This window comes from Neolamprologus brichardi, chromosome 20 (genome assembly GCF_056152115.1).
Source record: "Neolamprologus brichardi isolate AB-2024 chromosome 20, ASM5615211v1, whole genome shotgun sequence".
NCBI classification, from domain to species: Eukaryota; Metazoa; Chordata; class Actinopteri; order Cichliformes; family Cichlidae; genus Neolamprologus; species Neolamprologus brichardi.
Window position 1 is genome coordinate 949,113 of NC_142123.1, and position 25,994 is coordinate 975,106.

A 25,994-nucleotide genomic window follows, 5' to 3' on the forward strand; every position below is an offset into this window, starting at 1 on the left:
GTGGGAGGAAGCTCATTGAAGAGGTCACGTGCCGAGTGCTTGTCACTCTACCAATCACCTTGGGGAAGGTCTGAGAGAAGAGCCAATCGTTGCCCTTGCAGGGCATCACCTGAATGCGGGTGAGCGAGTGAACAGAAAGCGTGGGTCAATGAGAGCAGGTGTAGCAGGAGAAGCCGGTCAGCGCGGTGGATGCGTCTCTCTGATGACTTGGAAGCGCTCGCGGCTGGCGATTGAGTGCGATGGATGAGGTGGGGCAGATCTCCACAACCTAATTCAGACTACTCTCCCCCCACGTTTTGCACAAATATTGAACCATCAAGGATCATGTGACTTGAGGGTCATTTACGTCCTCTTGATGACAGTAGACGTTTCTGGACTGTGGCACAAGCATGAGACAACATTGTGAATCATAAAAATGCAGATTTGTAGGAAATATTCACATCTGTCTGTGAGAGGGCGATGTAAACACAAGGTTAAAAAGGAAATGCTTCTGGATTTAGACACTGAAAGCATTTGTTTCCTCATGTATGTTAATGATGAATGTTAATGTTTCTTAATACGCTTGTTTGGTCTTGCATTGGCCTGTATTCACATGCAGTTTGTGCATATGACATTGGTGAGACACAAGAAGTGCCAAGAACCTGTTTTTATGACCCCTCATGATATCAGAGTCTGCACATCGTAACGTCTGCATTCTCAAATACTGCTGACATGTGCAAGTTATCATACAAAAATAAATGCATTTTCAAATGGAACACGTGTGTCTTTACGGATGATGCACCTGTATGTAAAGTGTTTACTGTGGATCTTTGCTTTTTTGTTTAACATGTAACCACTTAACTAAACTTTCAGAAAACAACTCCTTGGTCATATTGTGTCCTACTGTCCTTGCTGCACAGCTTCAGTTTTGCCCCCAAACAAAACCAGTTCATGTTTCTGCCCCACTTTTCAGCCTTATTGGAACACGAAGTGTTGCTGCACGATCTTGAAACACAGAGCCACAGAGTTAAACCCAGAACATCATCTGGTGATGCCACGGTGATAACACATTCACAGAGTGGGTTGAACGGGAGGCAAATGAAATGATGTCTATTGAGTTGGCCTACTCCAAGATGAGTTCTGGATCCTTCTGTGTGACTGCAGTTAACCACAGAACAGCAAACCAGCCCAGCAGCATCTGCTAAATCTCAAAACGTGTTTAAGATTCCCATTGTAACCTACAGGGTAACCTGTAAGTATCAAATATTTTAAATTGTTTAACGTGCTACTTGAAAGTGTGCAAACCAGTTTTTTATTTTTTATTTTTCTAAATGAAATAGTAGCTTTGTGTGCCAGTTCCACATACTATGGAAGGATTATTGCAAGTAGTCAAAAATGTAATTAATATTGCTACTTAAGTAAGTTAACCCTGATCTTCACTAATCAGAATATGTACCGTGTATTAAACTGACACAGTAATGTCTGGAGAGAGATATGAATCAGTTCGATTGTTCTCTTCTCTCATACAAATAATAATCCGCTGGTCTCAAAAAGTAGGATGTGTGTCAGCACAGATAATTGGTGAACTGCCCACGACCCAGTTTGCTGTAATTATCTGATGGCTGCAGTATATAACTGCGACTGTCGTGTTAAATGTAGAGCGAAAACAAAGCGACAACATCAGGTCGCAAGAACAAAGACGTTTTAATTGTCAGACTGCACGGTGAGTGTCAGATGAATAATTTAATAAAACCGTAGTTAATGTATTTCAGGATGGATTTTATGGTTTATCATCAGAAAAATGGAAGCTTAATCAAAGTCAGAAATACATTTACTGTTGAGAGATTTAACCTTTAAGAAAAAGAAGCTGCATTTGGGGGTTTCTCAGATGTTTATAATTATACACAAAATTACATATTTTTCATTTAAATTTTATATCTCGGTTATTATGTAAAGTTGAGTCTTGAATAAAATTAATGAAGTTTGAATTTTGAAATTTCTACATGTGCAGTTCTTTAACATGCCTGCAGATTTAAAGGCCTCTCTGTTGGCTGAACGTGTTTATTTACAACATTTAGTGGGAAAAATCTGAGGGCACATGGCCACCTCTATTAAGAACAGATGGGAGCATTAATGGCTTAGCTAAAGAGGCTATACCCTTTTTACCTTACTTGTAGGACACAGGCTGACCCAGCATCAGCCAGGCCAGACCAATATTAGCAGTTACACTTACAGCAGAATTCATAAGTGAAATGATCTCCACTGATGATGTAAAATGAGATTATTTCTGATTTTGTCTCCATTTGATTATTATTTGGAACTTTTATACTTTTCTTTAATTGTTTTTAACATAAATTCAATTCAATTCAATTCAATTTTATTTATATAGCGCCAAATCACAACAAATGTCGCCTCAAGGCAAAGACAGAGGAATCTGTTTCTCTAGTTCCACATTTTATAAACGATTTGTTTGCTCAAACATCATCATCATTAAGTACGAGTGAGCGTTCACTCTGCTAAATGAGGAGCTTACATGTGTTTTACTGACACAAGTTTGAGTTCACGTTTAAACGGAGTTTGAGGAATATTCTTTGACTCTTTCGCGTCTCACGACCTAAAACGTGTGGAATCAGTCACATGGATCAGTTCTGCCCTGCCGTTTGAGGGTCGGGGCTGGAGTTGCATAACTTGTTGTTTGTGGTTTGCACAGATGTTGTGGCAGCATTTTCAACCTGCAGTGATATTGACACGATTGTTGGAATAATGATGTATACTAAAGTCTACTGGGGCACTCAGGGTGGATTAAGGTTTCCATAAAAGCGGATGGATATCCTTTATAGTTTCAGATGCTTCCAGGGGAACCGGAGGGAACCAAACTCGTCTCATCACAACAGATTCTGCAATGATCTGACACTTCTGGAGTTTCAAGATATCACTAAGGTTATACGTCACAGTTTTTTCTCTTCAGTTTAGGTTTGCATGAAACTAAGCAAACCTCTGATAGTGTTCTGATTGCATCTGTTGATTTTGTTTTCTTGCATGTATCTTTAATTGTCCGTACATTCATATGTGTTTACAGATTTAGCATGCCTCTGTTTGCATTGAAAGCCTTGCTGTTGTGTGTGCTGATGGTTGGTGCGGTGTATAGCTGCATGCTGAAGAATTACACTTTATGGATTGAGAAGCAAGACTGCACCCAGTGCGTGGCCATCAACACTACCATCTGCAGTGGCTACTGTTACACGCAGGTGACAACTTCTGCACACAGTTACACTTTTCATGGAAACTCTATGATGTAAGCAAACTGTATGACGGACATTATGACAATAAATGTGATGAAGGTGATGATGACATATCAAACTGTAACACATTCTGCGGATATTAATCATATAAAAATCTTAATGGCATCTTGTTCTGTCCTCATTGAATATTGTTGTCATCAGCATTGTTTCCTCATTTCCAGGACACTAATTTGAAGGGACGATTTGGGAGAACTTTCTTGATCCAGCGCAGCTGTGTTCCTCTTTCCTTGGTGTACCGGGCTGCCCATATTCCTGGTTGTCCCAAGGATGTCAATCCACAGCTGTATTATCCCGCAGCCCACTGCTGCAGCTGTAGGCGCTGCGACACACGCACACACCGTTGTGTCCGGACCAGCCGTGTCCCTTATGATCAGTGCTTCACGAAACTTGACGGTGTGAGGAACCAGAACCAGTCTGCTGTGGAAATCTCACAATATTCCAATACGAGCAGCAGCGCGCTTGCACGGAAGTGATTCAGCTATTAATGAAAACGACGTGTTTGTGTGTTGATGTTGTTGTAGTGCATCTCATGTTCTGTTCTCTAGTTTATTATGATATTGCAATAAAACAGTCTGTTGGGCATGCAATACAGTTGTGATTTTTTGTCTTAGCATGTATGACTAAAAGTGTGAAATGACAATAAATACATTGAAATAAACAAATAAAAAATAAATTAAATTAAAAAAAGGCTAATTTGGTTACTGATTTGCTTCGCTTAGGGGGTTGGGTGGCGATCATTTGGGACGTAAATGAAATGGACCATGAACAGGGTACAATGCCTAACAATAGCAAGAACGATGGTTCCAGGAAATGTGTTCCTGCTCTGAGCCAGCACGAACCACATCAGAGACGTCAGGATTACGCGTCTGAGAGAAACGGTTATAAATGTTGCATCATGGTCTGTTTGTCCCGCCCAGTTTTTAGAGAATCAATTTTTATTGGTTCCCAAGTCAGGCCTGAGGCGCACCTAGCTGTAGCGCGTCTCCTTCCTCTTCCTACTCATTCATTAATTTATTAACGATGACCGGTGGATATGAAGCAGCGTTAAAGTCTTTACCTTTATTTTAAGGCGTGCTGTCCCAGCGCTTTTCTGTAAGTAACCGTGATTCTTTCAAAAACAGCTCCGATGTTTTACTAGATCTTTCACATCTAAATAAATTTAACAACCCGGGAAAAAGTTGCAGGGCGGGTTAAAAAAAACATCCAAAAAGCAAAAAACTGTAAAGCTTTTGAAATTATTCAGAGCAGATGTAGTTAACTTTCAGATCACACGTTATTATCAGACGCTGTTTGTTTTTTAAATTTATGATTGTATGAGTGCATGTTTGCAATCAAGAGGCCTGAGACAAGGAGCTGGATTCATCTGAAGTTACACGCTGCAGATGGGTGTGTGCTTGCCTTGATTTGGATATTAGGATTGTGCTTTGATGTTGGTGCGTAACTGACCCTGATTTTAACTTGGCTGCTAATGCAGTGGGTGGAGAGTCAAATGTATCCTTGTATCTGCAGGGCCGGACGTTCCTCTATATATATCACCTTGAGATTATTTCTGCTCTTGCCTTGCTCAGTGTCTCTCAGGGACTCTACGCCTGCTCTCCCTCTGCACTCACCAAAGTCAAGAACCATGGCCCAGCAACAACAGATAAGGTATGGACCTGTGCACCACGTTAGATGAGATAATAGGAACGAGGCATGTTCTAGTTGTTTTTTTTGTCAATCTAATAGTTTTATACAATAAACACAGAATTTTCCACCTGTTTTTTGCTCTTGTGCCGATGTGTAGCACTTTATCACCGTTATATGTGAGTTTACTCTGTCAACAAGTTATTTTCTATAGCTTCTACAGAGAGATACACTAGTATGGGTCACACACCAAGAAGCATAATGAGCTGCTTTCATATTACTTCAGCTGAGTTTGAGCAGGTTTTCTCGCCTCGCCTGTCGACGCCCTTCTTTGTGTAACTGCAGAAATGGTGGGAAAAAGAATGATTGTTATGTTTTTGTCTGTTGCGACTTGCCTTTGTACAGTCTACCAGCCAAGCTGATCAATGGAGGGATTGCAGGCATGGTAGGAGTCACCTGTGTGTTCCCAATCGACTTGGCCAAGACGCGCCTGCAGAACCAGCGCAGCGGGCAGCAAATCTACAAGAACATGTGAGACCAGCACCTGCAAATGAAAACTCACTGATAGTTTGAGACAACACTAGTATGATTTGTATCTTCACAATCCAGTGATTCTTCTTAAAAAATGCACGTTAATACATTATTGTTTCTACTATGCAAGTTCTTGTTCTTGTTGCTGTGTCATCATTATGTTTCAGTGACACGTATGTTGTAATGACACCATCTGCTACATTGAATAATAACACATAACACTGAATGTTTGTCTTTGTTTCTCGCCAGGATGGACTGCCTGGTGAAGACCGTTAAATCTGAAGGCTACTTTGGCATGTACAGAGGTAATACTTGCCCATACTTGCAATTTTTATAAGTGATTGTTTGCCTTGCCTTTGTCCTTTATCTAGTTCTGCAACATTACCTACATTGGCAGATATATGTAAAGGCAAAGAGATCTATGACATATTTTAATTGCCTGACCTTATTTGAAATTAGTGGAACCAATACAACCAGACTGGGTAATTTAATAAGACGCACAGATGCTGAGTCACACTCAGTGTTGGATCAAAGCTGAGTAAACTGGCCCATTAATGGTTTAGTGCAAGGCAGCGAAAAATGCAGTCAGTTGTGTGTCACAGGAGCTTAGTGGCAACTTTGTTCTGTTGCTAAACATTTCCTTTTTGCTTTGCACTTTCCTACAGTCAGGATAGTTTTTATACTCCTGTTTTCCTGCTCTGGAAAATGTGCTGTCAGGCTGATGAGTTAATATGTTTCAGCAAGTCTGCACTTTTGCTTCATTAGGAGTTTGTCACAAGCAGGTTTGTTGTTGCAGGTGCTGCAGTAAACCTAACCCTGGTAACCCCAGAGAAAGCCATCAAACTAGCTGCTAATGATTTCTTTCGCCACACGTTGAGCAAAGATGGGTGAGTAGCACTTAATTAAGAACATATTAACACCCAGTGTCATTCTTATTTATTTATTTATTATCTAATCTACGTGTTTGGGTCCTTAGTGGTAAGTTGACAGTGTTCAAGGAGATGTTGGCGGGATGCTGTGCGGGCATGTGCCAGGTCATTGTCACCACACCTATGGAGATGCTCAAGATCCAGCTGCAGGATGCAGGCAGGATAGGTAAAACCATCTACATCTGCAAATCATTTGCAAAAACTCCCAAACAAAACTGGTGTTTGGGGGTGTTCAGCTCTAAAACAAACACTTAGATTTCCTGTTTCTGCCAGCTGCCCAGCAGAGAGTGATGCCCACTGTTGTAACATCTCTGAAGATGGGCAGGACCAGCGCAGTTCTTAGCCGTTCCTATAACACCATCCCGGGGCCTCAAGCCATGCGAACGTCTGCCATACAGATCACCAGAGAGCTGCTGAGGACCAAGGGTGTTACAGGGCTGTACAGGGGTCTTGGGGCCACGTTGATGAGGTGAGATGTGCAAATGTGTTGCCATATCACATATGCTCAATCAACCAGTTTTACATCTTTCTATAAAATATGTTTGTTTGTATTTTATCTTTTCAGGGACATCCCGTTCTCTGTTGTGTACTTTCCTCTTTTTGCACATGTGCACCAGCTTGGCCAGCATTCGCCTGACGACCCATCCGTCCCTTTCTATTGGTCCTTTCTGTCTGGCTGCTTGGCTGGATGCATCGCCGCTGTGGCTGTCAGTCCTTGTGATGGTGAGAGACTAATTTGGTGCACGAGGAAGTAAAGTGACATTTTAAAGAAAAACATCATTTTGCATAATTTATAATTTTCTGTCTCATGCAGTTGTGAAAACAAGGCTCCAGTCACTCAGAAAAGGAACTAATGAAGAAACGTACAGCGGCGTGGTGGACTGTATCAGGTAAACATTAAATCATAGCTCTGGATTCTCAGCATCACCAACAAACTTTCTGCTTGGCTCGGCCTCGATGGCATAAATCAGAGACTAATTCTGGGCGTGTCTTGTTCATTGCAGGAAGATCCTGAGAAAAGAGGGTCCTGGAGCGTTCCTCAAGGGAGCTACTTGCCGGGCGCTTGTCATAGCCCCGCTCTTTGGCATTGCACAGGTTGTGTACTTTGTGGGTGTTGGAGAGTTCCTGCTGGGGTACACACCCTACAACATCTGCTCTGCATAAAAAAAGCTGTTTCCAACCTTTGCTGGTTTATTAAATTACAGCAGCTATGCCCTGAGCGTAGCGATGGAGCCAGCTCTTTGTGTACCTTCTTTATTGTTGGAGGTTTCGAGTAAAATGCTAAAAGGATCATAGATATGCCATTCATTTTAAAATGGTCTAAACATCTGCCTTTAGCATGAAGATCTCTTTTTTTAAGAGACTGAGGTTGAAGTTGACTCGTCTGTGCTTCAGAGGATCTTTCTTCAGGGGCACCAGACTATTCACTGCTTTCTCAGCTTTACTCCATCACCTGCCTTTCATTGCAACCTAATCTGCTTTCCCATCTAACTGCTCTATCTCGGCAACTATGAGGTGATGGTATTTAATGTTATGAAGAGACATAACTGTGCCAATTAGCATAAAACAATAGTGGTAGAACATTTTTACTTCCTGTTTTAAGAGGATAAATAAAAAGGGCATAACCTCGTCCCAGATTCTGTCGTCTAGAGATGATGGTGTAGAAAAGATGAAGAAGAAATGTTTGGTTAAGAGGTCTCCTGTTCCCCATTCTCGCACCACACACACAACTGTGATTGATCTAAAGTGAGTTTGTGTTTTGAGCGCGCACTGTGAATCTCTTCTACACAACTTTGTGTATTTTTTGTTTGTGTTTTTTAACTCTGCAAATAAAGCCCAACGAGGCCACCTGCAGCTGACTTTAGAGAACCACATTTTTGTGGTAAAGACTTTATTGATGGATTCATTTGGCATTTGGGACCAAAGTTGTGGAAGAAAAAAGGCGCTACATGACCTACATGTGGCCGTGTTCTCTTAGTCTGTTGTGTCTGTCTGATTTCTAGCTCACACACACAAATGACATGTTAGGCTTTCAGAGGCAGTAAACAGTATAATGATAGTTGCACTCTCTGCCTGCTCGACCTTTTCATGGGTTAAAGTCATTTAAACTGTTCTACCAATGTAAATATGCAGGTTTTTTCCAGTTTTCTCAAACTGTGCAAAGTGGAGCTAAATTAGAGCAGTTTTTAATTTGAGCCACGTGGGAAAAGTTTATTTTTCGTGTTCATTTTAGAATCATACGTGTAAATACATAAATGCTGAATAAATGTCTGTAAATGCAGCGTTTATTTCTGTTTGTGTTGAGTGTGTGTGGCTTGAAGTGTTGAACTTTACAGTCTATAATCACTCGCTGGGAAACAGGCAGCACATTAACTTCAGATAATTTAATATTTTGTTTTATGTAAGCCTGAAAGGTGCTGCCCTGCTCCTTCACACATGCACCACAAGTGTGGTTCAGAGTTTGGCAGTAAAAGTGCTCGTGCTGCAGTGCTGAGGTAATTTCACCCGGCCAGTCCTTCAGCCAGCTGGATTACACACATAACTATACCTTTAACTTAATATCCAGCTGTCCTTAAAGATCAAGTGCAGAAACGTGAACCTCTGACATGAAACTCATGCAACTAAATCTGGAAACCTATTTAATCACTGGAGTTCACTGGTTTTCCTGGGGATCACCAATGCTTCAGTGCTGCATTTAGAAACTACTAAATGATTTGCATTTTATTTTGCTGCTGTCAGCACTTCTCATGATGTGAGGTAAAAATATTTACATTTAGAGCGCATCCAGGAAAAGGCTGCAGATGGATTTCCTTAATGGAAATTGCTAGAAGTGTGCCGCGAGCGTGTCACTGACATCCTGCGTGAACGTGTGGACCAATCCCAAGATATTAAACAACAATCACACACTTTAAATCTATCAGGCAAAAAGTGTGTGTGCAAAAAGAAGCTTCAATGCTTTTAGAGTTTATATATAAACTTGTATCTGCTTTAATCATCCACATACAACTGTAAATCTACCACTGAACACTTTTTCAAAAGGCCAATAAAGACCAGCTCCCTGTGTGGACTCGTGCAAATGTCTGTGATGCAATAATAGAAGGACACGTGAAGCTCTACAAAACCTTCAAAAAGCTTTATTAAACTTCAAACACCTATTTTCCTGAGAGGCCTGGAATGGTATCAAAATAAATTAACACACAATCGTCTATGAAAGGCTTGACTGTGTACAGAGTTTTTGTTTTGAGGTGCACAGTGTGTTACATCTCCAGATTTGCTCTAACAAATAGAAACGAGGAAGACAGCAACAGATTGGTGGCTTTGGTGGCAGGAAGCTGCCTCTGAAGTGACAGTCTGGTGATAGTCCTGTGCTACTTCAGTCTGCAGAGTAAACACTGCCTACTGGCAGCCTGAAGTGGTTATCAAGTCTCATCGCTTGTGCCACGTTACAATGCAATGGAAAAACAACAAAAACAAAGAATAGTAATATCGACCAGCACTTATGTCTGACGCAGCTTGATCGTTGGAACTTAATCAGCATTAAAATGATTGTTTTGAGTCCTCGTTACAGAATTCCTTGGTACCAAAAGCCTTTTGAAATATTTGGCAGGAAAGTCGTTGCTCGCACCACGTCAGCTTCCTTGGCTGAGCTCGAGTTGAACGCAACACTGTGAAACACGCCATAAAATGGCGAGTCGAGCCCCGTCTGCTACTCGTCGAATACATTTGACAGCTAACTGCAGTCCAAGTCTACAAACGTGCTGCTGCTACATTTATTCCCTACGCTCAGCTCACGACTGGCAGAAAGGCACATCAATAAGACGCTGTTCGAGCTGCGTGGATTTGACCTTGACAAACAATCCCGTCACTATTACACTGCACAGCTACTGCCAACATCTGTCTAAACACAGCATGTTAAATAGTAACTATCACATTTAGCACAAATAATGTACAACAGAAAAAGAAACATATTTACATCCTACTGTCCTGCCTGCTGGAAAAACAATGGCCTGATTTAACCTGGAGGTGGAAACAGGTGGAGTCGTCCATCCTTCCCTCCTACACGCTGAGGTTAATGAACTGAGTCAAATATAGAGACTATTCTGCTGCTTCTTTTTGAGGGTGGTGTAATTTTAAGGCACCGAGAGAAAACTGAGGAGACATCAGAGGCCTGGCTTAGATGAGCACATTTAACCACCACCTGTCTCAGCTGACTGGATGGTCCATGTTTAGCCTGTAAACACGACCGCTGGATCTGGGTCTTCTATACAGAGTCTGATGGGACGCTTTATTACATAACAGATTATTTTCATTGGACCACACAAGATGCTTTTAAATGAAGTTCATATATATTCTTCTGGATTTGCAAAAGCACATTTGTGTAACTCTTAGGGTGGCCTGCATGCTCATTTCTGCTCAACAGAGGAATTTGGAGGAGATTGTTAAACTCATCAGCACACAACAGCTTGGGAGTGTAGTGCTTAAATTAGACAACACATGCTCGTATATGTACATTATGATGCAAAGTAACCTAGTTCTGCAAAGATATGAGAGTTCTGAGAAATACACTCACTTTCTGTCCAAGAGCCACACGACAGGATGAATGCTGCTTTCATATTTGTTAAACAGGAAGTTACATCCACAACTTAAGTGTTTGAGAGTAAACACTGAACACATGGAAAAAACTGAATCCTTCCAAAGGAAACAAAGAAGTGTGAACACATTTTTCATGTTTCCTTCTTCTACGAGACGACATGTTGACTGTCTTAAGTTAAGCTAACTGGCCACTGGCTATAATGTATGTTTATTGGGCCTCAATCTGTTCACTTAACTCTAAAAATAAATCAAATATTTGGATTTCCCTAAATATTAACTTTCTTTAATAAGATCATTGGATTTTGGTCACTTAGTGTAGCCTGTGTGGTTTGAGTGTCCGCTCACACTGTGATGGGGCATCCCAATGGACGCCTGCCGGATCAAAATACAGCGTGCATGAGTAACACTCCACACCGATTCAACCAATCAAAACGGTCTCTGAGATGCAGAAATCTTTTTTAAGATCGTGGGCTCACATAGCACAACAAAGCTGTATTTGCGTGTCTGTGTGTGTGTGTGTGCGCACAGATAAGCAAACTCAGCAGCTTTCACCTCAGATTGCTTTCTCAGGCTCAGGTTTCCCACAGCCCAGGGTCAGTGTGAAGGCTGTGTGAAAAAGCTTCGACACTGCTGTGATAGTACGTGGGTTCAAAATCTGCGGTGGTCCAAAATGGCCATTAGGAAAAGCTATTTGACAGGTTGTCTGCTCCGCAATAGAATTTGTACTGTTCCCGCTTGATATGTGAAAGTCTTCCCAGAATGCTGTGAAAGGTCGACGGTGGTGCTTTGGACTGGAAATAAATAAGCGACAGAACAAACCAAAAGATCATTGCACGAGGGAGGGGACGAGCGCTGTAGTGGGAAGGAATTTTTTCAAACATGTTCTACTTCCTGGCTCCCCAGGTGGTCGACAGACAGGAGATGACATTTAATACGAATTGCTGTACAGTCTTTACGGGATACAGAAGCAGGTCAGAGCAGAGGCCGAGGATCCGTCTTAGATGACCTCCCTGCTGTTGCGAATGGCACAGCAGAGCACCATGCTGAAAATCATCCCAATGATCTGTAGAGCAGCAAACAAAAACCATCTTATTATCATCACGTACGTATGTGTCCTGACTTTTCTCTTCTCCCTGCTCACCATGACACCAGCGATTCCTATGCCCACGTATCCGACGATGAAGAGTTTACTGTTGAAGAAGTCTTTGATGCCCGTCTCGCAGTCCTGCAGAGGAGATGTTTCGTAAAACACCAGACTCATTCATTTGATATCAACCAATTTAATTTCTGCTGATTGTATCGAGCTGCGCGAGGTCTTACCCTGGTGTCTTTTTCAGCATCGGGGCATCGGTTTTCTATAGTTCCACAACAGCTCAGCTTAAAATGGGAGAAAAAATATGAGAAGACGAGGGATGTTATAGGGAGCATTAAAAAAAAGCAATGATTCCTTATATATGTAGTTGATCATAATTGTTTTTTTCTATATGTACCACTTTCTGGTAAGAGAGGACCAAAGTGCCGTTGCTGTTTTCATTGTAGGTTTTTGCGTAGAAGTTCTGGACATCTTCAATTATCTGTGTAAGACAAGAAAAGTGAATTTGGACTGTTCGTACTGCTTGCAGTTTTCAAAAACAGTGAAAACATGAATGAACCTTGTCTTTGGTCAAAGAAACTTGCAAAGAAAAGTGTCTGGACTTCTTTAAGTTACTTGAAGACGTTTCACCTCTCATCCGAGAAGCTTCTTCAGCCACTTCACAAGCGCATGGCACAACACAGAAGAGCCACAGGACAAGACTCAGCAGTCCATCTGCATCTAAAGGTCAAAGGTCACTCTTTCGAGGACGCCAGTGTTCACATGTTGGACAGAGAGGACAGATGGTTTGAAAGAGGAGTGAAAGAAGCATCTATGTCCACTGTGAGCGACCATCTTTGAACAGAGGCGGGGCTTACGACACCAACTCTCTGCCATCTATAATCCAGTTTTGAGTTCCCTCCCAGACGCCTTAACGCCCACTCACATCCTGGGCCATCTGACCTCAGGAAATCACATGATAAGGTGGGGCCAGGTTTCACAATGAGCTCACCTGAAACTCTGGCTGATTGGGACCCACACCCAGTTCCACACCTTGGCTCAGGCGATTAGAGGATCATCAGGGGGTCCTTTTGTCCCTCTGTGGGGGGAAACTCCCACTAGGTTTATATCTGGGACTCTCCACCATTTGACCTTAGAACTGAAGAAGCTTCTCGGATGAAGGTGAAACGTCTTCAAGTAACTTAAAGAAGTCCAGACGCTTTTCTTTGCAAGCTCCTTAGACTACGATGACCTGGATGACTGAGAACCTTCACAGACGTACCTTGTCTTTGTTTAAGAACCCAAACACTCCTGCTGCCACCTCAGACCCAAAGATGATCAGCAGACAGGCAAAGAACTGGAAAAAGGGATGAAGCGTTTACTACTCGGAAGTATAAAATGCCAAAAGTGCATTCCAGTTGGAGTTTTGCTTATGATTCATGTGCATTTTTACTCACTGAACCCAGCAGGCACTGTGATTCTCTAACGGCTCCACAGCAGCCAAAGAAACCGACCAGCATCACCAGCCCGCCGGCACCAATCAGTATGTACACACCTGGAGGAACATAGAAGGTTCTTTAACATGAACAGGAATGGTTACAAAAATGTCTTGTGTTCATGTCAACATGCTCAGCTTCCCCACATCTTATTCTTATGTTATGTTACAGAGTCACCAAAAGGGGGCAGCATTGTCTAGGATTGTAATCTGAGTTAGTCGGTAGTGCCAAGGAAAACAAACAGAGGCATTATAATTTCTGATTGGACTGTGTGCTATGTAAATTGGTGCTTGGCCACACCCCTTTTTAAGAGTAGCCCTTCTTGTTGTGCCCTTTAATGGCGTCCTCAGTAAATACCCTTAATAGCAAAAGCCTGACTTAGAGGGAGGTGGATGCTTCATGTCGTGCCCTCGGCTAACCGTTCAGTGTCTCATTAGGAAACACACAGCGCATCATGGGCTGGTCTGTGGGGAGGAACTCAACAGATCCGCTCCATAAGCTCATGTTAGTGGGGTCTGTTGTGAGGCGACAGCTCCACAGAGGCTGGTTTAAGGAGGGCGCTCTCGTGTTATATGGGGTCAGAGTGAGACTGAGAGGTCTGGTTTCTCAAAGTGCAACACAGTAACCCTGCAGGTTTTTCTTTAGTTGCCTGTAAAGAGTTTGACAGCAGGAGGTGTTAAATGTGCTGTCAGTTAAGGATGGCTAATTAGCTTTTAACTTCTTCCATCTGGTGACAAGTGATGTTGCTGCTCGCACTGCGCCACGAGCTAAACACAACTGTTGTTTGGAAAAGAAAGAAAGAAAGAAAATCAGATTTTCCTTTTTTCCTCTGTGTCCCAAGTTTATCTTCCATCTTAAAAATAATTTTCAACTAAAAAGAAAGTTTTGTTTGATGCTATGGAAACAAGCCTTAGCAACTGTTGAGGGTGCTCAGCTGTGGGCGCAGCGCTCGCTGTCAAACCCATGTGTGGCACTAGACGCTCAGAAGACCCGACAGGGGCCACCCACTCAGTTAAATCAAGTGGACGTCTGACTTCAGTTCACAGGCACTCTGGCAGAAGTGCTGAAATGCCTTAACAGTGTCTTAGGACTCTGTAAGCAAATATTTCTCCCAGAGGTAGTCTACCATTACACCATGTTGTCCTCCAGAGCAGTTTAGCTGGACTGGGAGAAGAAAACTAAATAGGAGTGAAGAGGAGAAGCATCATTTTCCTAAAAAGAAACCACCAACATCTCAAGTATGACACAAACTATGCGTTCAGCACATGAAAACCTCTTCTCCCCTTCAACATTCAGCACGTTATTATTATGCTATGTCCAATTTTGGCTTCAAAGCTTTGCCATTTGCATGATGTAACTCTCTTTAATTGTCCATATATTTCTCCCCTCCTCCTCTTTGTTTCCATCTGGGCAGATTGACCGATTAAAAGGTGGTGCACACCCGTGCGAGCCCACTAATGTATTCACACTGCACCACAGTCACTTCCTGTTATTCCCACTCATCGCCAGCATGAAAGTTTGCTAAATTAAAAAGTGTGAGAGAACATTTGATGCTTTAATAAGATAATGCACATTTATCAAACAAGGGCACAACTCCTGCCTCACTTCTCCATCTCTATTCCTAATATTCAGCTTAATCGTTAACAGAAGCAGCAGACCTTCCCTTGACCCATTTAAAGTGATTTCCCAGCTGCGTTTCTCTAAAACCCAAACCGGACTTTACTAGAAAAACAACTCCCAGTGGTGACGAAAACACAATTCATCACATTCAGTTGACAACAAGCATTTTACAGAGCTTTTACCAAAAGCTGTGGTGAATTAACCCACACATGTGTTAAATCAACAGCACTGTGCTGGATGTGCTTCAGCGTATTGTTACACATTTATAACGTGCCACACTTGGCTGTAAAGATGAAGGTGCGCTGTGGTGCTCACCGATGAAGAAGGTGTCTGGTGCCTTCTCGCCGCTGAGCAGAGAAACAGTTTCTGGGTCGAAACGTAGCCACAGTCCCACGGCCAGAACGAAGGAGCCCATCAGCTGGAGGGAGAAAGAATGAGGAGACAAACTCTCTGTATTAATAAATGATAAAAAATAGCTGATGTGCTGCTTCAATAGTAACCAAACCCTCAAAAACACCAGATGCATTTAATGCACTGAGTTGCAAAAATAAGCAAACTCTTGGAAAGATTTTACTCTGAACTATGTTTTCATACAAATACGATCTTTTCTCGTGATCCAGTGTCACTGTTTTCAGCCAGGATCACAACAGCGCTGCTTTTTCCGAGCACTTTTTTTTTCCATTTGCAAACCGGCTTTCTCCTTCCTCCTCCCGGTGTTCCTGAAAAACACAACAATCCCTTCACCCTCTTTATAGACTCAGTTTAAAGGAGACAGGCGAACGTGTCACACTTCTGTGTGAAAACGTCCGTCCACATTAAGGGTGGATCATCATCATTCAGCAGAGCAAATCCATCTTACGTAACACGGAAACACCCTTTAACGACCGCTGGCTTCCCAGTGGGGAGAAAATGACCAGCTTGGCTGAGTGCAGCACTGTGGCACCTTGAGCTTAAACAGGCTCCCCTGTTTGTTTGGAAATGTGGTTACATGTCGCTCATATTTTCCTTCATCTAAACCTCTGTTACTACGTATTAAACCAAATCATGCTCAAGCCTCTTACTTTCAGGGAGCAAGAACGTGTTCTGTAAGTGCTGTAAAGACCTTCAACTCGATGTATTTTTCCCTTTTTACAGAGATGTGAGTAGCAGGCGTCACTGTGGATGCTCCACTTACAGATCAGTAGAGAGGTTTTAATGATCGCTCAGCCCCCTGAGGCCCCCTGAGGATAATCCAGGCTAAAAACCTTCATGTTGAGCTTCAAAACAACAGCACAGATACGTGTGTGTGTGTGTGTGCACAGAGAAATAAAACGACTTGTCTAAATTGTGAGTATTTAGGAGTCACATGGTTTCTTGGCATCCTAGTTCTAGATTTTAGGTAGACCGATGTTTGTGTGTCTGTTTGTGTGTCCTCGAGCTCTGTTAGGTGGATTTATTTGGAGAAAGAAGCTCTGCTGCCAAATTCAGACAAAAACAAACAGCTCCATCTTAATGCTGCTTTTGTTTACTTTGCTTTTCCACGACTGAAACATTTCTTTTATTTCTTTGTGTATCTAATCGTTCCCCTTATTCTGCTGACTCCTGTGCCTCTTTCTTTCCACAGGTAGTATTTTACAGTGTTGGTTTAAAGTGAAGCCAGCAGCTCAGCTGTAAAGCATCGGAATGGGACAGGTGCTGGGAAGCCGGTTTCCCCCCGAATCGAGGATTTAGTGTGATGCGTGGTGATGTATGGGACAGCTGAGCTCTTGGGGTTTCGGGATTAGCAGGTCCAAAGTGATAAAGCACAGCGAAGTAAAGGCTGTGGATCTGCAGACGTACTGAACCAGGCTGGATTAGCGTGGAGAGGCGCTCTGGATCTGTTTAACGGTGGTATTTGTCAGCACACCTGGTGCGATGGTGCAAAATGTGAAGCGATTACTGCTTCCTGCTGAAGTTTGTGGATATGCGCACAGTGGAAGAGCGAGGCCGTCTCGGGCTGCTGTGCTGCGGCTGTTTTGAAGAGCAGGTGGTTCTGAGGTTGATCGAGGTTTGTGCTCATTACTAATGCGGTTGCATTTAAAAGCCTTTCTCAAAATCACATTTCAAAACACTGCAGTCAGTAGCTGCCACGCTAAATGCATTCCCATCATGAGCCGGACCCAAAGGGCCCATTAATACCCTCTCTGCTTTCATTCCCCCTGGTTTACCCCCCCTCCTCCCCCCAACTCCCCTGCCACACCCCTCCCTTGTTTTCTGCTACCGCCCCTGATTATCCCCATGCAGCCCCCCTTCTTTAACCCCACCTCATCGCAGCCTCGCCCTCCCAATCTCACCAAAGGACAAAGACCGACTGTCTCCCTGTGACTACATTAGTGCACAATAGGATGGAAACTGACAGACACAATGAAAGAGAGACGGGAACAGGGATGGGAGAGAGAAGAGGAGGGAGTAAGTCATTAGACGACTCCTCTGCCTGCATGCACATTTTGTTCAGAGGCAAATATTAAAATCTCTCCAGTGTAGCCTAAGTCTCAAAAACACCAGTTTCCCCCCTTCAGTACCAAAGCCTTTTATGTCTGGATATTTGCAGGAACGGATGGAAATCTTAGTATTGCAGCTTTATTGAGGTCCTTTTACAGTTTGAGGCCTGCTTTTTAAAAGTGCCGTAACAAAGTGTTTTTGTGAGGGGAGTTTCCATGAAAACAGGGGCTGAGCTGACACAGGGCTGTGGTCAGAGACAGTCTGTGGCATTATCCACTTTCAGACAAAAAAAGAGCTTTACTGTATATTAAACCAAAAATAGTTTATAAAAGTAACAATTCAAATCCAGCAGTAATTGGTTAAGCTTTTTTAAAATAGTCTTTTGTCTACTACGTGTTTAGGAAAAACAGAAGCAAGGGCACATTAAAAATGATGGGCAGCAGCAAAGTGTAAATAGGAGCGACATAATTATGGGTGGAGTGAATGCTATTGTACTCAGCCACAGGCGGGACTGGTGAAGTGTCCTGAAACACATCTACAAAAAGTGTTTTTTTAGGCTTTTTACCAGAAATCTTCAAAACAACGTCTAAATGTATCCAGACACTGGTCAACGTATGAGTAACCTGCTCCAGCTGGTGTGGCAGCAGTGAAGCAAACAATGTCAAATAACATGAATGATACACGAATGATGTAAGCTGGACTGTGATGCTACAGCCAGTGGAGTCTGACATTTACAAGGGAATTAATTACTCAACGTGTCAACACGGCAGACTAGTTTTTCTTGATCCCGTGTCCTTTAGGTTACTTTCCATCCATCCAACAATTTTCTTAATCACGTCAGCAGTTTGAGACTAAGGTGGCTTGAAGAGTTGCAAATGATCCCAGCTGACATTTGAATGTTTCCTGAAGTGATGTCCCTTTAGCTTACTCCTACTCTGTCCTGCTGCATGCGTGTTAAAGATTACCCCAGTGCTCTGTTTTGTTTGTCTTTTAGTTGGTTGGTTTGGTTGCATTAAATACTGTATAAACATTCATGGAGGGTTTTCCAGTTCTGTTTCAGTTCTCTTTGTTACATCTTGACTTTATGAGTCTTGTGACTTTCACTTGCTTTGGATAAGGTCATTTCATTTCTGTGAAAAACGTGGTACTCTCCCCAGCAGGCGCTTTCATTTTCAATTAGAAAGAAAGTAAATCTTCCTTTCTAATTGATTGTGGGAAAAATATGTTTTTGTACTAATTTATACCACGATTTACAGAATGCAGATTAAAATGTTTGATCCGTGAAAAGCTGCTGGAGCATACTTAAATCCTGCTCTATTTAGAAATTGCATCAGATGCTCTTTATCTGTAAAAACAGGAGAACAAAACGTTCCCTCGATGTGATACCAGTGTCACCAGCTCATTAGCTGACTCATAAGTAAAACCGTTGCAGTTTGTGCATCAGATAAATGGCATCATTTGTAACAAATTGAGAAACTGTGGAAGAAAAAAATCACAAGCACATGTGTGACCTTTCTAAGATGATAATCTCTGCACAAGAACAAGGACATTATTTTCTGTTGGTAAACTAAAGTTGCCTACTGCACCTTTTGTGCACAACACTCTGAGGCAGTGTTTGCCTTGTAGCTTAATTTTTTACTAAATAGGGCAAAGAACACAGAGCAGACGAGGCAGCGAGGTACTGATGGTCTGTTTACAGAGGAAATATGGTGAAATATACACAACAGCTGGGCCTGCGTTTAATCAGTGACCTTTTCTTTAACAGGGTTCTGCGGGAATCTCACCCGAATGGTGGGCGATGGAGTGTGTGTCTGTGTGTGTTTCATGTGTATAACTACAGTAATATCACTCTTTATATACTTGAGGTAAAAAACGATTTATTTTCTGTTTAACGGTCAGTCAGAGTATTAGTGTTCAACCGTCAACTGGGGCTCAGGAGGGGATTTCAAAGAAATCCTATTTGGTTTCATCGTTCTCTTCATCACTCACTCCACAAACAACACAGAGGACTGCGGCCCAGCGGGAATTGGCATGCAATGATTACGAGTGGTGGGTAATCAAGCAGACTAAAACCTGCAAATGAAGAATAGTTTCTGTTTTTTGTCATTTGTAACACAAGCAGTCGGTGTTCGTCCACAGAGCACTCCAACACGCTCATACTGATCTGTTTTCTGTCTTTATCTGGGTCAAATTCAAGCCAACTGTCCCTCTTACACCATGTGAGCGCACACACTATCCCTCACAATCTCCCAGTGACCCTTTTCTCTTCTGTCACATTCACTGTCTGCCTCACTGTACATCCTCCATCTCTAAATCTTTAACTCTTGCCTATCAGACGGCTAACTCTGTCTCACTCTGTCATATCTCTCATTTTTAACCCTCGGCATGCAAGTGTCCACTCACAGGTGCCATCAAGCCAGGGACAGTGGAGTTTGCCAGTGGTGGGACCAGTCAACTGTAGGAGAAGTGGGACTCATGCAAGCTTTGCTGCTTAGCGGGGCAGGAGCAGCCAGGGCTCGAGCAGCAGCCTGAAATTATGCCATTGTCCCGCTGTCACAATAGATCCTTTCACAGGGCGCTCAGCGCCTGATCAGCTCCACAGATGCTTGTTGGAAAAGTCTCTTTCACACGCGCAAAGATACGCACACACAAAGAAACTTGTCCATGAGTGGTGAGTGTGAACAGCGGCATGAATAAAGGCAAAGTGCAGCCCAACACTCACACACAAAGAATATCATGTGCTTGTTTACCACTGTAAGGAATGAAAAGCCAAACCTGTGAGGTTTATTCACATGTGCACAAGACAAAACAACACACGGACGTGTATGCATCGTTGGCAGCCACCTGACTGTTTGTCTGGAGTAGCGTGAGTTTATCTCTGAGTGCTGCTTGTAAAGAAAACAGAAGTGGGAGCTTTTCTTGATTACAAGTCAGTTAGTTTGTGTTAATGAGGAAATACAGCACAGGGCGCAAAGAGCTCAGCCTGTTTTCCACGCTGCTGTGTCTCAATCTCTGCCTTTTCATTCAGTCTTCCTTTCAAAAACACGCTTCCCCGGGAAGAAGAAGGGGGGCGGGATTTTCCTCTGTGGAAAATCTGATTTGAGACCGGAGAGCCAAAAGTAAAAAACCTCTAGCTGTCACCCTTTCAGCGCCACGCAGAACAGCCTAAAGCCGCGCTGGAGAGCAACTAAACAAAGCAGATATTCGTGGGTGAAAACTGCAAAGCGCCTTTGCATCACCGCTGAAACACCACGTGGACGCGAAAGTCTGCCGCGCGCAGTGAGAGTTGGTTCTCCGCACTGCTGCACTTGCTCGTCGTTTATTTACGCGCAACTTGCATCTCATCAGCACCGGAACCGAAAACATCCACTTACCCAGAATATGAAGTTGAAGACGAACAGCAGGTACTTCACGCATTTCATTCCTCCCTCCACCTTCCCCATCGCGACTCAATGACACTTTGTTCTGTTTATCTCCGTAAAACACTCAGACGGTCACCCGGACGGAACAAAGAGGAAACAGCGGTGCAGCCCACTGCGACAGCACTTCAGCATCAAGAGACGCTGTCACGGTAGCCTCTCTCTCTCTCTCTCTACCACACACACACACACACACACACACACACACACACACACACACACACACTGCAGGATCCGCTTAGACTCTTTCCAGACCGCCCCTTTCAATAATGCAGAGGGTGGCAGAGGGGGGGTCGAGACTGCTCAATGGGGATATGTTTTTTTTTATTTGCCTGTAAACGGAGACGTCAGTTTCCCACAAACGGAATCAGGCGACTATTTTTTATCAACATTTTTAATGTTTTTATGTTTATTTTTGGCTTTGTATATTTATTTGCTGTTTTTTGTTTTAAATGTATCGCAACACAGGGCAGCACGGTGGCACGGTGGTTAGCACTGTTGCCGCACAGCAAGAAGTGTTTGTGTGGGTTCCCTCCGGGTACTCCGGCTTCCTCCCACCGTCCAAAGACATGCAGCTTGTGGGGATAGGTTGATTGGAAAAAATCCAAATTGCCACTAGGTGTGAATGTGAGTGTGAATGGTTGTCTGTCCCTGTGTGTTGGCCCTGCGACAGACTGGCGACCTGTCCAGGGTGTACCCTGCCTCTCGCCCTATGACAGCTGGGATAGGCTCCAGCGCCCCCCGCGACCCTGCAAAGGAGAAGCGGAAGTGAATGGATGGATGCATCGCAACATAATGGCAGCCTACCTTCAATGTGGAAAGTGAAATATACAATAAAGTCCCAGATAAAGATAAAAAAAAATTAACTGGTTGGTGATTAGAAATGGGTGTTAATTACATTACTCAAAATGTATGTTCAGTGCAAACTTTCAATTCAGTCTTAAGTCAGACCTGGAGTTGCCTCAAGGCACTTTATTGTAAGGTAAAGACAATTATAGAGAGAAAACCCCAACATTCAAATGATCCCCTTTGATGGAACACTTGGTGACAGTGGGAAGGAAAAACTCCTTTCTAACAGGAAGAACCTCCTGGCAGAGTCATGTTGGGGGAGGGTCAGCCATCTGCCAAGACCGTTGGGAGTGATGGGAGGAAGACACGAGAAAGAATACACTGTGGAAGAGAGCCAGAGGTGAATAATAACTAATGATAAAGAGTGGTGTGTAAGCACATTCCTGCCTCTCTTGCAGCTAGCTGTGCTTTCAAAAAATAATTTTGAAAAGATGAAAAAAAACTTGCTGAAACTCAGAAATTCAACAGTTCTTAAAACATGTTTTTGATGACATGAAATTCTTAACACCTTAGGCTCATCAAAAGCTTTGTTATGCACACATGAAGTATGGGGAAAAGCAAGCAAACAAAGGAAGTATGTCTCCACAGCCATTAAAAGCATGTTTCATCAGTTTATTGTTGTAATCACGACAGAAAACAAGATTTACTCAAGATTTCAGCAACAGGTACGATGTTGGGCCTTTTTATATCTGCAATCACTGAGGCAAACATTTCCTGTAAACCCAGAAATGTACCAGTTTAGGCCTGGTGTAGAAAGAGATGGGTAAAAAACATAAAATAAAAATAATTGTCTGATAATATATTGACAAGTTTATTATTTATTCGTTGCTAAGTTACTGTTTCTAACTTAGCCTGAGGCTAACAGACAGTCTCTATCCTTAGCTGCCTGTGGTGCTTCATCTAATCCTGGTGGGATGAGTTCATACAAGTTCATTTTCTTCCTACTCACATAAAATATGTCAACATATTGATGTCACTAAAATCTGTTTAAATAATTAAGTGAAGACACTTTTCAAACAATATATTACGTACAATATAATTTATAGCAAAATAATATATAATAATGGAAATTCCTAAGTTAGGTAACCAGTTCAGGTTGTTAGTGTTCTTATTTTTATATTGCAGCTGGATCAGCGGGTCAAAAGAACCATTACTGTGTAATTAACAGACGTATATGTGCAGGTAATGACATGGAAAGAGCAGCTCGATGACATGTAATAACTGCAGAGCACCATATTCAACATATTTTCCACACAGCTATTGGAAGCAGGGAGAAAATTATGTCTTTTTTTATCAGTGGCAGTCAGACACTGGTCAAAAAATGTCCTCATATTGGAAACAAAGTGGTCTGCCAAGCTGAAGGGAAAGCAGAATCAGATAGAACTGACATGGTAGAGATTTTAGAGAAAACATGCAGCTGTTTCCAGTCATTCGCATGTGCATCTGTCTCAGAACTGAATCAGTTAAAAACCCCTATTTGTGTTCTGAGACCCATTAGAGGAACTGTGGAAGATGAAGAAACCACAACAAAGCGCACATTGGACACTTTTCAGAGCAGCTCCAAAAGTGGAACGGCTGATAAGACCACTCAGTCCCGGCTTGTTGTTGGCTGTTAGTGGCTCAGTTGCTATGCAGTTCCAAACATGTGAACATGAAAAGTATGTGCAGGTCATAGCCTCCACTAAAATAGATAACAAATGACCAGCTGGATCATTTATAGCTCAACGAGATACTTAAAGGGTCGATCATTGAGTTGATCTACGATGGCTCTGGTATTTCCAGATGACTGATAGGTTTGACTTTACTTGGAAGGCGACGAGTAGTCAAGTCTTTTTGGAAGCATGTTGTCATCACTGTTATTGGCGTCCTATTGTAAGCAGGTCATACTTTTGTTTCTTGTTTCTTGAATGTGTGGGATCATTAAGAGCAGATGTTTGCCCATTGTTTCACCCTGCCAGCTGTAAACTCAATGCAGCCTCACGCAAAATTGTAATTTATTTTATATTTCATATTAATGAAGAGACATTGTAAGGAAGAGGACTCCCTTACTATATTTATTTATATTATATTATCTGTATAGCACTTGAGAGCACACCTTTCACTTTATTAACAGCACCTTATCAAGCACTTTATTTAGCATTGCACTTTAAGCATGGATTTGCACACAAGAAGTTTAAATATTTATTGACTATTTATTGGGAATTTTAAAATCAGTTGGTAGCCTTGTTTCAGATCCTGCACAGCTGCTCCTCATCAAGGAATGTGGTGGTTGTCTGTCAGGAGAGAAGAATGATGATTGTGATTAAGGTTTATCAGTAAGGAAAACTAATGCAAATGTGTGTGAAATCTAGGGATAAAAGTGGTGCAAATAAGTGTAAGATAATGATTACTCACCTTTCTTGCCTGTGTCCTCTTCAAGGTGTTTGGGCAAATGTTTCCCCGGGGGTCCAGACACCATTTAAAGGTTCTGGGAGAGACCATTGGTAAAGAGAGTGTGGTGAAACTTTTTGTGCTTGGGTTTCTGCGTTTTTATAATACTGGGTTTGGTGTAAAATTAAAGTGTGAAATATTTATTAATATGAAAATGTGAAATGTATTTATGTATTTATTTATGTTTATTGATATATTGTGGTGGAAGGTTGGGATTTAAGAATATACCTGAGAGTGGAAGAATGGGTTAGTCTGTGACAGCTGAACATATTTAAGGCTGCCAGTTGTCATTAGAGGTGGATTTTGTGCTGTGAAGAAGCTCGACGAGTTAATTGTTGTAAGGAGAGCTTTATAGGAAATATATACTTTTGTTCCACTACACTTGCCTTGGTCCATCTCACTGTGTTTCCAGCCGCTAAGGGCCGCCCTGTTACATACGTTCAACACTCTCATAGCACCAAACTTGTAGGCACGTTTAAACAGACTGTCTATCCCTGGCAGCGTAGCGCCATCTACTGGTCACACCAAAAATACATTTTCTGTGGCTTCACTCAGTTTGCACGCTGCCAGATGCTGCGAATAAATGGGCTTCGTTCAAAGACTCTTTGATAGCATGTGTGCAGTGATGGAAATGTAATGGAGTCGCTGTTTTGAGTCGTGCTCACCTCCATGACCTCAATCTATTTCAGAAAAGTGCACATAAAGAAGATTCATCAAAGAAAATAATGCGCAAAGCGACTTTTTGCTTCTCCTTTGAGACACTGATTTAAGCTTCGAGTGTCTTGTATAACTTCACAGCAACTGCAGGAAAATATGTCAGGGTTAGCAGACCTCACCGCCTGTTAGCAGCTCTTTCCAAACTGAAAGGTATTTTGAGGTCACAATTTTAACATAACCCCCCTTTGATCAGACAGCCGTGATGAGGTTTCCTGGCAACACGATCAGAGCTCAAAAGCACCGCGTACGACCTGTGAACCCGCAGGGTTAGTGCAGGTGAGAGTGCAGCCAGGTATCTGGCAAGGATGTGAAAAGAGGTGCAGAATTAACTGCTGTTAGTTATGCGAGAGAAGTTCTCTGCTATTCATCTGACTGTTAAGTACAGTTCTCTAAGTGACCACAAGAGGGCAGCAGATCCTCACCTAAACAGAGGCTTTAGCCATGAATGCGCGAGTGCATGGGCCAAGTCAGGGACTTTACGGAGCCCCGCAAGGGACATGGGAGAAAAAAAAAATTACGATGAACTTTTGCGAGATTTCGCAAAAGTGCGTCTTAAAATTTTTTTCTCCCATGTCCCTTGCGGGGCTCCGTAGCACTTTGCCCTCAGTAAGACCTCATATTTCAGTGATAGGTGGTGTGTTGTGGTTAGTGTATTTAATTAGCATGTCACAGATCTTATCAAAACACAACATCAAGTCAAATGACAAAGTCTCACTGTTGCCCATGAATGTTATGATTACATGTCTTGTAGAGGGAATGTGATAAATATGTTTTCCTAAATAAAAAAGAAACAACACAGGAATATGCAACATGGTGACTGAAGTTCATGCATCACAAGGGGCCTTTAGCTCAAATATAATCAATACTTTGTATTCCTTAGTCAACAGCTTCAACACTAACTGTGCCCCATAGAAAACTGAAAATGCAGCCGGACAGTCATTGTCGTGTGGGAGAGAACGGTGAGGTGCTTTAGG

General features: G+C 42.5%; 3 protein-coding genes and 1 non-coding gene across 4 annotated transcripts; 3 read left to right on the plus strand and 1 right to left on the minus strand.

Annotated features, from left to right (window-relative positions):
• Positions 1-293, plus strand: LOC148096878 (Nuclear RNase P). Its single transcript, XR_015717058.1, has one exon.
• A 2,772-nt stretch (positions 294-3,065) lies between these two features.
• On the plus strand, positions 3,066-3,754 carry LOC102789562 (follitropin subunit beta-like). Its single transcript, XM_006785823.2, has 2 exons — positions 3,066-3,227; positions 3,443-3,754. Exons 1-2 carry the CDS (start codon positions 3,066-3,068, stop codon positions 3,752-3,754), a joined length of 474 nt encoding a protein of 157 aa, XP_006785886.2.
• Positions 3,755-4,266: 512 nt separating this feature from the next.
• On the plus strand, positions 4,267-7,596 carry LOC102798213 (mitochondrial glutamate carrier 1-like). The gene is made up of 10 exons (XM_035905485.2): positions 4,267-4,373; positions 4,791-4,928; positions 5,310-5,435; positions 5,685-5,740; positions 6,232-6,322; positions 6,412-6,530; positions 6,638-6,833; positions 6,930-7,087; positions 7,179-7,254; positions 7,369-7,596. Exons 2-10 carry the CDS (start codon positions 4,906-4,908, stop codon positions 7,526-7,528), a joined length of 1,005 nt encoding a protein of 334 aa, XP_035761378.1. The 5' UTR covers positions 4,267-4,373; positions 4,791-4,905; the 3' UTR covers positions 7,529-7,596.
• A 1,880-nt stretch (positions 7,597-9,476) lies between these two features.
• tspan2b (tetraspanin 2b) lies at positions 9,477-21,235 on the minus strand. Its single transcript, XM_087833746.1, has 8 exons — positions 20,980-21,235; positions 15,461-15,563; positions 13,487-13,584; positions 13,312-13,386; positions 12,448-12,531; positions 12,278-12,334; positions 12,099-12,182; positions 9,477-12,020 (listed from the first exon to the last, which is right to left on the minus strand). The coding sequence occupies exons 1-8, from the start codon at positions 21,046-21,048 to the stop codon at positions 11,955-11,957; spliced, it is 636 nt and encodes a 211-aa protein (XP_087689872.1). The 5' UTR covers positions 21,049-21,235; the 3' UTR covers positions 9,477-11,954.
• Positions 21,236-25,994: the final 4,759 nt, after the last annotated feature.